This window comes from Talpa europaea, assembly GCF_964194135.1.
Source record: "Talpa europaea genome assembly, chromosome: 2".
Taxonomy (NCBI): Eukaryota; Metazoa; Chordata; class Mammalia; order Eulipotyphla; family Talpidae; genus Talpa; species Talpa europaea.
This window is the reverse complement of record NC_140068.1, coordinates 138,238,518-138,251,807: the sequence shown is the minus strand read 5'-3', so window position 1 is coordinate 138,251,807 and position 13,290 is coordinate 138,238,518. Positions and strand designations below refer to the sequence as shown.

Here is a 13,290-nt window from a genome sequence, read left to right as displayed (position 1 = left end):
AGGAAGGGCCTCCCATGGGTCTGGGGTCAGGACCAGCCTCCTGTGAGAAGGCAAATCTAGGAGTGAAGCGATGGCAGCTCTGGGCACTCCCAGCTGGGCCAGCCTCTGAGTTGGGGGTGTATGTGGCTGTGGAGGCTATGGGTCAGGCAGAGACGCCGCTTGGAGAGACCACCTCTTCCCAGGGGTTTTATTCCAGACTCTGGGAGGGCAGAGACCCGAGATGACCCCTAGAGCAGTAGCCACTGGCCCAGTTCAGGGCTCCCAGGTGGAGCCTCTGCGTGGGGAAAAATCCCTGGGGGATAAGAGGTGAATCCATGCCAGGGGATGATGCCCTCCCACATCCCCACGAATGTGGGTTTGGTGCTCTCAGACCCAGTCTCTGCTGGGTCGATGGTACAACTAAGAATCAGGCCTGTTCCCTCAGATGAGCACCCTGTCCCCCGGCATCTGGAAATCACGCGTTACCTGCCAGAGTGCACATCTTCCTAACACTCCCCACTACTCCTGGGGTGGCCCCTGAGACAGGGAGGGGAAGATCCCCACAGTCATCCCCCGCCCGCCAGCGCCACCGTGTGGCTGGAACAGGAAGGAGCCCTCGCCAGTGGTGGGGCCCATGGAGGCCTGGCTGGTCAGCCCTTTGCACTGGGACTTGGCTCTTTTATCTGAGGTGTGGACAGAGAGGGGTGGGGGGTCACGGATAAGTCCTGGTGGGGACAAGGGTTTCACCTGCAAGAGTCTGAGCTGGTCCCTGTTGTCCTTGGCTCCTGTCCTCTCCCGGCATCGGGAAGCTGGTGTCCTAGTCAGTGGGGAGCCCTGGCTGTGAGCCCCCAGGAGCCACAGCAGGTCAGTGCACACAGAGCGCCCTCTGCCGCCCCCAGGTGGGATGGCGGGTCCCCATGGTGCCTGGTCACCCTTAAAGGACACTGACTTGAGTAATGTGGTATCAGCATGTCCTGGGTGTCCTGAGCAACCAGTAGCCGGGATAATCGCCAGGGGAATGAGGGTGATTACACTGGCCCCCCTGCCAGAGGGGGAACTCATGGAGATACCCAATGCTAGGAAGGATGAATTTGTGGGACATAGCCATTTCCCCCACTTCCTAGGTTCACTGCATGTGATGAAAGCACCAAACATAGTGGTGTCATCTACTCAGTGGACAATGAGTCTTTAGGGTGGTTGCTTGGCACTGCCGGGTGGGAGGTTAGTGGGTCTGCTATTTGACTGGCCTGCTTGGCTGCCATTCTGGTTGCATGTGGTCCATCCTCCAATACAAGGCCAGAACAGCCTGGTTCATCAGTTATATGAAGAGCAGAATGTAAAATACCAGACCCTACTAGGCTCCTTTCAGATTAAACAAGAGCAGCCCCCTTGATGGCCTGGGACAATGTGTATACATCAGAGGTATAACAGTGATGCCAGGACTGTTGACTGAGGTATGACTTTGCATCCCAGAGACTGATCAGTGCAACACCTTGTTGATACAATTGCAACCATGGGTGAGAGTCTGAGGGATAGTTTTGCTATTTTTTAAGACTTATTTTACTTATGTATACAAGAGCTGGGGTATAGGCCAGAGGTGCAGGTAGAGACCAGAGAGAGAGTGGGGAACCGAACAGGCAGATCTACTGAAACACACTGCTGAGGGGAACAGCAGCGAGACAGGAGAGGTCCGCTCTGCCATTGAGTAGCTTCCTGGCTGGGGATTGAACTTGTGCTGCAGTGGCTGTGGATTGCTTCATAGTGCTGACACTTAAGCCCTTGCGCCAACAGGAAGGCCCTGGGGGATGGTTTTGATTACAACACTTGATTGTCAGACTGATAAAAAAATACCTGGTCAGCAGACTCACCTACCCCTGAAACCCTAGATGACGTAATCACATTTTCCATTTTCACCCACCCTTCCTGCTTGACTTCCAGCCCCACGTAACTGAAGCTGTAGGATTATTCTGTCACTAAAAAGAAGAAGTACTTGCTTTCTCAGCATCACCTGCATTGTGCCGCCCGCACCATGACATCCGTTTCTCCTTCAGCGCTGTGCAGCTGATGCAACAGGGAACCACTCAACCTGCACAGGGGTTCCGTCTTCTGCTGCACGCTGGGTCTGCTGAAGCCACCGGCCTAGCATGGAGCCAGGCCATGAAATAGGGGTCCTGGCCTGGCAGAAACACCCTCTCAGCCCTCCCTTCAAGCCAGACAGTGTGGCTTCCCCGTCAACATGGAGGGTGTGGAAACCAGGTCAAGGTCATACAGCAGCGGCCACATTGACACACAAGGGCTGGGCCCCAGACACAACCCTCACAGTAGGGGTCCTCCTTACCGAAAGGGATTCCTGGAGAAGGGAGTCCTCTGTCCAGTCTCAAGATGGGACCCGGGGATGCCTCCAGCTGGCGGTGTGTGGGCAGCGCCTCCCTCGACAGCACCCGACGCTGGACCAGACAGCAATGCAGCAGCCGCACCCAGAGGTGGTCCCGGATGGGCAGGAGGAGTTACCAGCTCCCAGAGGTGGCCCGGACGGAGTGTTGGTCACCACCCGTCACCAGCGCTACAGCTGTTTGTGAGTCGTGGGCTCACCAACACCAAGCAGCTCACTGAGATACTGGGCGCGGGCCGGCTGCAGGCCTGAGGGCAGTGGCCTCCAGACTCCCACCCCGGCCTCTGAGAAGCTCTTTGGCTTCTCTGGACCTTTTCAGCTTCTTTTCTTTCCTCGGAGTCAGCTGCTGTCTTTCCTTCCCCTTTGGAGGTCGAGAGCATAGTAGTGTTCTTCCCGGGAGGCCAGGAAGAGCATCAGGCCCAGTGCGCGTGTCCCAAGCTGGGGCCTGGCCCGCCTTGTCTCCTGTCAGGGCGCCCACCTACCAGGCTGATTGGACCCTTCTCAACCCACTGGCTGATTGGACCATTTGCCAATCAGCTCACAGCCGGCACCTGACACAGCACCCAGCACCCTCCATGGGCCTCTCTACTGCCTGCAGCTGGAGGAGCCTCAGCACTGGGGCTGGCCCCGTGGGGCACCATGCTCCTCCCTGCAGCCCTGAGCCAGGGACACCTGCCACACTGCTGGCCTCTGCCTGCAGCCTCAGCGCCTGTGCGGTCACTAGTGGCGGGCAGAGAAATGCCCCCACCCGCTGCTGCTTGAATTGCCGCAAACAGCTTCTGGCGCCAGACAGAAAATAGTCACTGCCTCTCCAGTTGCTCCCACTGCTCAGCGTGGGGCAGGAGAGCCGTCTTTGCCTCCCAGCTCTGTGGCAGGGCCCTGCTTTCACCAATGCTGAAATGAGCAAAGCTGTTCTCCAAAGCAGAATGGCCTCGGACCCAGATTCCCTAGTCACTAGAGCACAAACACTCATGTCAGGTGGAAATAAAAATGCAGAACAGGGCCTCCCTGGTGGCTTAAGGGGACAAAATGCAACCTATGAAGCTATCTGCAGCCCCTGCAGCACGAGTTTGATCCCCGGGCAGGCAGCTACCCCCATGGAGCAGCAGACCTCTCCTGTCTCCCCGCTGCTCCCCTCAGCAGTGTGTTTCAGTAGATCCGCCTGTTCTGTTCCCCACTCTGTCTCTGGTGAGTCCTCTCACATGTCCGCACCTCTGGACTGCAGCCCAATTCTTGTATGAATAAATACATAAATTTAAAAAATGCCCCTGGGGGAGGGCTGCCAGCTGCCAGGGCACTCCCTTTGCACAACTATAAGATCCTCTGCAAGAGGATCTTCAGCAAGATTTCGCCGTTCCTCAGGATCCAACCAGCACAGCAGCAGGTAGGATCTGGAAACAGAGGCGCTGTATGCAGTCGGGGTGAGCAACAGAGGACAGCAGGGGCTCCCATGCTGAGATTGCCAGCAGCCCAAGCCCAGATAGCCTTGGCTGGGTGGAGACTCGGTGCTCCCCTGGGAGCTCCCCATGCTGCCTGCACTGTGCACCAAGCTCGGGACCCCGGTGCAGCCTGGGGTCCTCTGCACCCTGGAGTTCTGGGCCAGGCGGGTGGGGAGGGGAGGAAGGCCGGGCTTGGCGACTGCAGGCCTGAGATCAGGTTGCTTCATTTTCTCCCGGGACCTCCCTCCTTCTCCTTACTACTTGCGAGTTTCCAGGTCAGCTCGGGTCTGTGTTGCAGCCTCGCCATGGAGCAGCTGAGCGCCGCCAACTCCGCCTTCGCCCTGGACCTGTTCCGCACCCTGGCACCCTGAGTGAAGACAGCCCCGGTGGGAACCTCTTCTTCTCTCCCCTGAGCATCTCCTCGGCGCTGGCCATGGTCTTCCTGGGGACCAGAGGCAACACTGCGGCCCAGCTGTCCAAGGTCAGCAGACACAGAGAGAGACCCCTTCCCTGCCAGTGTCTGTGCCGAGGATGCGGAGAGCCGGCCTTGGGGCTCTCCCTGCACATGTAAAATCTGTTTCTGGGCTCAGAGCCCCACTGAGGGGGAGACTTTCAGGACAAGCCCCAGGCATAGTCCATTTGCTGTGGGCTTTCCCTTTGTCCCCTGTTTAATGAGCACCTACTAGGTGCCAGCTCTGTGGTGTGATTGGCTGAGGATGGGGGAGCAGCAGGCCAGGACCCCTGGGGCAATGCAGGCTTCTGCTGTTCTGGCTGCCGACCTGGCTCTGTGGCCTCAGCCTATTTTCCGGGAATCGGCCTTTCCGGGTTCAGTTTTGCATGTGCAGACCTGCTAGGAACAGGGAATGCATGTCATGAAAATTAATTCTGAGCAGAATGACAGCGGAAATGCACTGCTGTGGAAGGTGGTGGACTGGCTTGCTGAGGGGAACAAGGAGACAGGGGGATTCTGAATTCTGAGGCCCCGCCTGTGCCCAGTGCTGGGTGTGGCTGTAGGTTCTGATATCCTGGGCCCTGTGGGCAGGAGGCCCTCAGAGAACAGAGAGACTGAGGCATGTGGCTTCAGGGGAGGGAGAAGCCCTGGGTGACTCTTCCAGCAGGAAAGGTGGGTGATACCCACCTTCTGCTCCCCTTATAGGTGTGTGGTGCACCTGTGCCAGGCTTGTCTTATTTCTGAGAGAGGGACTCTGGCTTTCCCTGATTCTGAGGGAAAGGAGTGGCTGCAGAGAAGGGCTTTCTGCCACCCCAGTCACACCTGACACTCACCTGCAGCCAGGACGGCCAGCCCTCGGGTCAGGGTTATGGACCTTTCCAGCTGCAAAGCCTCTATGATCCCACTTCACGGAAACATCTCTAAGTGAATGAGACCCGCATTGCAGAACCACAGATAGAAAAGCCTTTTCAAGTTTCCAAGCCTCCACTAGCGCTAACTGGTACTAGTTTGGATTTGCTTCTTAAAAGGTCACATTAGCCTCTAATTCTAAGTTTACCGAGGGGCTGTCTGACCTCAGCAAAAATGGCCTTAAGAGCCTTCCGCTCCAGGGCCTCCCCGGTGGTGCAGCGGTTGGGCGCTGGGTTGCGAAGCTGCCCGCAGCCTCTGCAGCGCCAGTTCGATCCCCGGCTGCTCCCGGCCACCGGAGGACGGTCCCACATGGCGTGCAGACCTCTCCTGCCGCCCGCTGCTCCCCTCAGAAGTGTACTTTGGTCCTTCTGCCTGTTCTGCTTCCCGCTCAGGCTCTGGTGAATTCTCTCATCCTCCCGTGCTTCTGACTGTACCCAGTGCTTGTATAAATAAATAAATAAAAATAAATCTTTACAAAAAAAAAAAAAAAAAGAGCCTTCCGCTCCGTTTCCATTAAAACAGATGGCTCACAGCACTAGGCAAACATCCCACTCTGTGAATACCTGGATTTGTGCACTGTGTGGCTTTGCTCTCCTTTATCTTAAAAGCCAGGACAGCTCAGGCCTCATAGAACTATAAAATAATTCTTGATTTACGATTGATATGTGGGGAATTAGACATTTCCTAAATGTTATGTTTAAAGAAGTGTTTTTTATATAAGTGAGTTACTGATGCTCAAGGGTAATTAAAGAAAACCCCTCAACCCATAATATGTTTATGTTCCTGCAGAGGTGATGATTTCTGCTTTTACTGTTTATTTTTCAGAACTTTTTGAAAAATTATATTTGATAAAATTATATAATGATGCAAAATTAGAGTTGCATGTACCTGTGAACACACCATTTATTATTTTCTTGGGGAAAAGGAAGACGTGTAGAAATATTTATTTACCTAATCACTCATATTTGTGGAACTAGAATTATAATCCAAGAAAGTGACATAGAAACAGTGTCTAATGTGGGATGATTAGGTCTCACACAGCTGTAAGTTTGGGGTTCTCCATCATTTGTTCTCCAATGAAAGACTCAGAAGGTGCTACCTGGGGTCCTCCGTGCTTAGTAATGACAACACATTCCTCTGATGGAAGCAAACGCCTGGAAATCACTTAATATTTTCAAAGTAAATGTTTATAGAAAATGTTTTCTTCATTTTAGACTCTTCATTTTGACGGGGTTGAGAAGGTTCATTCCAGATTTCAGAGTCTGATCGCCGCTGTCACCAAGCCGGCTACCTCCTATGTGCTGAAACTGGCTAATAGGTTATATGGAGAGAAAACCTTTAATTTCCTCCCTGTAAGTACTTTCTGCCTCATGTTATAAAATTCATAAGACAATGCATGTTTCCCCCAGCAAAATGAAGTCTTAGAAGTCACTTCTAATTTTCATGAATATTCAAAAAAAAAAAAAAAGAACGGAAATAGGTAATAGAAGATGTTCTTTTTAAGTGCTGTGATTTCATGCTGTTCTTCCCGGTGAAGAGCATGTCCTGACTGGTTAAGGCAAGAGTGACACCATCATTCACTTCCAAGTGCAGTCAGTATTCATCATCTCCGAGTGTTAGGAAATATTGGTTATTTTATACAATGCTAAACTTACTGATCTTTACACTTAAAAATGGTTACGTTGAATAATATCATGTTATGTATTTTTTCCCATATTAAAAAAATGGTTAGAATCTTTACATAATAAGGAAATGGCTGCCTTTGAGGTCAATTTCTATTGCTTCTAAAGATCTTAAAAAACGACTTCCGTATACAGGAAGAGTCATTCATAACATTTCTTTTTTTTAATAGGAGTTCCTAGAGTCACCTCAGGAACTGTATGGCTCTGAGCTGGCCAGTGTGGATTTCCAGGGCTCCTGTGAAGGTGCCAGGAAGGTGATCAATGCCTGGGTCAAAGGGCAAACGGAAGGTAAGAGGGTGGAGACAGTGTGGTCCTAGCACAGGGTCCTGCCTCGGTGTCTTCAGCTTCCCACCTGCATGGGGTGCCCTCTCCACACCCTCTCCCTACCTCCTGCTCCTGACTTCACTCAGGGGGTGTACCCCCATTTCCAGTGCTGAATAGATATCAAACATAGAAATTCCTTGCAGTGGAAACTTGGACACGGTTCTACCAAAGCAGCTAAATATTTTCTCCCACAACATTTTAAAGTTAAAGCTAATATTACCTGTACAATAAAGGGAATAAAGATTGGGGGCATTGAAGGGGAAATCAAGCCAAGTCCAAATGATTTAATACACCTGAGATTGTGAATCGGGGCTCACACACTTCTGGGTCATGAACCTCTTTCCTGCATTCTGGCTTAGGGGCAGGTGAGGCGGGTGGATGTGGCGTCCAGCTGGGCATTTGTCTTTCTCCCGGTCATGGAATGAAACCAGGCGTCTACAGACACCTGGCATGTGTAAGGGTTTGCTTGATGGAGCCTGCAATTCAGTGGAGGAACCATCCTGCCTTTGCATATTTTGAAGGTTGCTGCCACCTAGCAGATTTGAAGAAGGACTGACTTACTAGTGACTCAAAACATTGTCATGCAAGACTTTATAGTTTTGCCCTGCAACAGAATGGCCATTCACTAACAAGACTCCTTGCCATCACACTCCAGAAAAGGGTCATTTTCTTGTCTACCACCTGTTAGCACATTAGACTCGTATTGAAGCATGGACCCTGGGGGATGGCTGCGTCATTCTATCACCCTAGTGAGTTGGTGCAGTCAAACATGCCCAGGGTGTTCTTACCTTAGTACCATGTTAAATAGAAATGGAATGGAAAAGATACATTTGAATTTCATTTCAGTTCTGAACAAAATCAGTACAGAGGTGGAGTTTGGAAATGTGGAGTTACAAAAAAAAAAAAAAATTGCTGTACCTTTTTTAGGGAAGATTCCTGAACTGTTGGCTGCAGGTGTGGTGGGTAGCATGACTAAGCTTGTGCTGGTGAATGCCATCTACTTCAAAGGCACCTGGCAGGACGAATTCAGAAAAGAGGAAACCAGGGACGCCCCATTCAGGTTGAATAAGGTGAGCCCATGCACGGTCTCTTTGCTCTACAAGAGAAAACATGCTCTTTGCTCTACAAGAGTGCAGATAATAATGAGCGATTTGTCCTCCAACCTTTCAGAAAGACACAAAGATAGTGAAAATGATGTACCAGAAGAAATATCTTCCATTTGGCTACATCCTGGAGCTCCAGTGCCGCGTGCTGGAAATGCCATACAAGGGCGGGGCACTCAGCATGGTCATCCTGCTGCCCGATGACATGGAGGACGAGTCCACAGGGCTGGAGAAGGTGATGCTCCCGCACACTGTCCTTCTCTCTCCTTTCCTGTGTGAGTCCTCCTGTGTGTGCTGAGTGGTCAGTGCTTGTTATGCCTTTACTGATGTCGCTCACTTTCCCAATCTTTTGTAATCTAACCCACCACATTTACCAGCTGGGAGTCCTATGTTTAAAATTTCAGGGAACGTCAGTGAATGTGGTTGGGACCATGTGAAGACCAACCCTAGTGTAATGCTGGTCAGTGGCAGCTCAGCAAGCTCTCTTAAGAATTTTACAGACTGAGGGTTGTTTTATTAAATTGTTTTTTTAAACCCCAAGACATATGGTATCTGACATTTACATAGCCCTAACTATGTCCCAACTCATTTAATGCTAATGACCATATTATAATGTAAATGCCATAATGAATCCCACTTTAGATAAGGAATTAGGATCTTATTTATTTTTACCTCTGAGCTGAATATGTTAGAGATTATTTCACCTCTGTGTGGTTCACAGATCACCACAGAATAAGTAATGGGGTTCAGAATAAATACAACAGAATAAGTAGAAGAAAACTTTTATATTTTTCCTTTACACCACTAACCAATTAGCTAACATGTAATATCGCCTTCATGGTAATGATAGTCTTCAGGGTCCATCAGAGTGATCCAGCATGGCAGGATGTTGTTAAGTCATGGACCAGTAGGTAGAGAGGGGGTAGGTATGTAAGGTTGGGTGTGTGTATGGATGGCGTGCCCATATATCAATGGACAGGTGAGTGGATGGAGAGACTGGTGAATGGTTGTTTGATGGATGTGATGAAACCCTCTTATTTGGGCCTTTGATGACTTGCAACACATCACTCTCTCGTTATCCCAAATGCTGGAAAGTACTGGCACAAAACATGAACAAAACAAATTAGCAATGAGGTTCTGAGTCTGTTATTTAAATGACGCTTTAGTATTTTGCCTATATAAAATTGTATTCTCTTTGCACATTCTAATTCCAGATTGAGCAACAGTTGACTCTGGAAAAACTGTGTGCGTGGACCAAGCCTGAGAATATGGGTCATACGGATGTCCGCATCCACTTGCCCAAATTCAAGCTGGAAGAGACATATGATCTCAAGCCCCACCTGGCTCGCATGGGTGTGGAAGATCTCTTTAGCAGCAGCAAGGCGGATCTGTCTGGCATGGCAGAAACCAGAGATATTTTCGTATCAAAAATTATTCACAAGTCCTTTGTGGAGGTGAGTGAGGAGGGCACAGAGGCAGCAGCCGCCACAGCACTTGTTTCCAAGACCAGCAGTCTGGGGCCAGTGGAAGATTTCGTTGCCGACCATCCATTCATCTTCATGATTCGTCAGAACTCGTCTGGCAGCATCCTGTTCTTAGGCAGATTGTGTTCCCCTTAGAGGCTGTAGAAATACAAGGTCATTCTTAGAGTGTATGTCTGACTGATAGCGCAGATATAACTTCACTAATAAAACTACTATCCAAAACCAAATGTATAATTTCCTTTGTAAGTGCAACCCTGTTGGGTCTTCACTTCCATTAACTTGGCGGGGTATTGATTTTCTTCCTTTTCTACTGAAAAACTCCAGTGGTTGTTTCTGAAATGATCAAGTTCAAACAAACATCCCAGATGAGTAGATTCTTGATGAACAGTCATCTGTGCAGGGAAACATGAAGATACTGTGATTAGTTAATAGACAGAACTTCATGTCTGCAGTCCACACCAGTGAGAGAGTCCCCCATGACCCCATTTATATTCCAGCTGTCCCTACTTCATTCTGTTATTCCGGGTACAGCTGCCTCTCACCAGTGAGGGCCCTGCCAGCTCCTGCAGCTCCACCCCAGCCCCACCCTGGGCACTGGGACTGACCCCCTCGCCCCTCACACAAAAGAAAACTGCAAGTGGATCGTGGCTTTATGTGAAGGATGTAGAACCCTAAACTCTTGGAGTAACGCAAGGGAACATGGTCGTCATGACCAGCACTAGGAGAAGAGTTCTTAGGTCTGACCCCAAAAGCACATTCCATAAGAGGGAAATTGGATAAATTCACATGCAAACACTGATCTGTCTGTGCCACTGGCAGGGGCATCACAGAGGAAGAATTCCAGGCCCCTAAGGTGCTAAAACGTCCACATTCTAACTTTCCTGGTGAATTTTGCTAATAAGAGCCCCGCTCAGAACCTATTCTAGATCTCATTCCAATAAGTTTAAGGACACAATTGCCGGACCTCTAGTCCATGTCCCTGCATCCACAGGGATCCAGGTATATCCTGTAACACATGAGACCAGACTTGGCTCCAGCCTTCCTTTCAAAGAAGCCCCTCTCTCTGGGCCAGGGCAGCTGAGCCCCAGCTTTACAGTGAAGGGGGCAGGAATGTGTCAGGGAGAGGAGGGGGCAGAGAGGACATAAGAACTTCAAAAGAGTGAGACTTTTGTAGCAATTTGGGGCTTGGGCACTTTCATTGCCTGTAGCTGGAGGAGCCTCAGGGCTGCAGCTGACCCCATGGGGCCCCATGCTCCTCCCTGTGGCCCTGAAGCAGGGTCGCCCACCACCCCTTCTGACCTCCGCCTGCAGCCTCAGTGCCAGTGTGGTCACTACTGGCGGGCAGTGAAATGCCCCCACCTGCTGCTGCTTGCATTGCCGCAAACAGCTTCTGGGGCCGGACAGAAAATGGTCACTGTCTTTCCAGTAGCTCCCACCGCCAGCCAGGGGCAGGAGAGCCGTCTTTGCATCCCAGCTCTGCAGCGGGGCCTGCTGTCACCAACACTGAAATGAGCAAAACTGTCCTACAAAATAGAATGGCCTCGGACCCAGATTCCTACGTCATTGGAGCACAAACACTCATGTCAGGGCGAAATAAAATTGCAGAACAGGCCTCCCTGCAGCAAGAGGTTAAGATGCAACCCATGAAGAAATCTGCAGATACCGCATAATGAGTTGATCCCCTGCCAGGGAGCTACCCACATGGTGCAACGACTTCCTGTCTTGCCCACTGCTCCCCTCAGCAGTATGTTTCAGTTAGTTTGCCTGTTCTGCTCCCCACTCTGTCTCTGGTGAATCCTCTCACCCCCCACACCTCTGGCCTGCACCCCAGCTCTTGTATGCATAGATAAATAAATCTTTAAAAAACGCAGAACACTGTGACTTTGGTTCATGCAGATCAACATTCAACAAGTTTTCCAGGCAGCTCCTGACTTTGTCATTTTAGCCTCCTAGGGAAGCCTGGACATGGGTATCTAGTGCTGTGAGACATACTGGACAAGGAACAGATTTCCTCCAGGGACTTTCACATAACCATGACACGCTTCCCACACGCTTCCCATACATGTTGGGTCTTCTTCCCACAAACTCACAGGCAGCTACAGTCTCAGGTATAAACTTTTTTTTTTAACCTGTGGAGAGCATTTGTACAACACATTACTGTGGTTTTCTTTGCCCTTTTGCATTTATAAAGGTCTTCTCTTTCCCTTTTCAAACTGAAACTTGCATGAGAGCAGGGAGGAAGTTTTGATGGATGCAGAATTACTTCACACCTCAAGTCCTATGCAGTTCTGTGAAATGCAAACCCTGGCAGTTCAGACCAGATGATGCAAGTCAACATCATCTCCCCACCAGTTACATTAACAGTCAAGCTTAGACATTCTATGTTAACATACAGGGGGTAAAAACTGGGTAAGCCTAGAATTTAGGACAATGGTCAAGAAATATTTCATTCACACATTTGTGAATCATCAAGGTGTTTGGTGAGTCCACTCAGCCTTGTGGGGGAGTTTGGGGTCTGAACTCCATTTGGTACCTGAAAGGTAGCAAGGACATCTTCACTAAGTGTCATCAAGGGTGCTGTTTGGAGCTGACTCTGTTTCTTGCTGTTCTGGCGGGACTTTCTTTCGACTTTGAAAGAGGTGCTAAATTTCCTTAGGGAGAGAGAGTTTGGTATATATACAGAGCATGGATTCTCTATATAGGTCTGGCTAGCTTGCCTTTTAAGAGGTGACACAATATGGAAGCACCAAAAACCCCGAACAGCCAAAGAACTCCTGAAAAAAAAAGAAGGGAATGGAGGCATCATACTCCCAAACATCAAACTATACTACAAAGCCATAATCATCAAAACTGCAAGGTATTGGAACAAGACCAGACACACGAACCAATGGAACCAAATAGAAAATCAAGAAATAAACCCACAGATTTATGGTCAACTAATCTTTGACAATGGAGCAAAGAATATGCACTAGAGCAAAGAAAGTTTGTTCAATGAATGGTGCTGACCTGTCCAGCATGACAGCAGCCAGGGAATTTTTCGAATAAAAAATTATCCACAAGTCTTTGAGGAGGTGAGTGAGGAGGGCACAGAGTCAGCAGCTGCCACAGCTGTCATAGACACGAGGTTACTGGCAAAGCCAGATGAAGATTTCATTGCCAACCATCCATTCATCTTCATGATCTGTCACAACCCCTCTGGCAGCATCCTGTTCTTAGGCAGACTGTGTTCCCCTTAGATGCTGTAGAAATATATGGTCAAATATAGTTTAATCATCTGACTTTTAATGCAGATATAGCGTCACCAATAAAACTACTGTCCAAAACCAAATGCTGTCCCTGGCTCCTGTCCTCTCCTGGTATCAGGAAGCAGGTGTCCTAGTCAATGGGGAGCCCTGGATTTGAGCCTCTAGGAGCTAAAGCAGGTTTGTGCACAGAAGAACGCCCCCAGGTGGGATGGCTCATCCCCACGGAGCCAGACACACTGACTTGGGTAATGTGGTATCAGCATGCCCTGGTGTCTTGAGCAA

General features: G+C 49.8%; 1 protein-coding gene across 1 annotated transcript; it reads left to right on the top strand.

Annotated features, from left to right (window-relative positions):
- Nucleotides 1–4,112: 4,112 nt before the first annotated feature.
- Nucleotides 4,113–9,898, top strand: LOC311167552 (leukocyte elastase inhibitor-like; the record flags this gene model as incomplete). The annotated part of the gene is given in 7 exon segments (XM_084228644.1): nt 4,113–4,175; nt 4,178–4,291; nt 6,385–6,522; nt 7,023–7,140; nt 8,104–8,246; nt 8,347–8,514; nt 9,494–9,898. Coding segments are annotated over 7 exon segments (1,146 nt in total). The 5' UTR covers nt 4,113–4,115.
- Nucleotides 9,899–13,290: the final 3,392 nt, after the last annotated feature.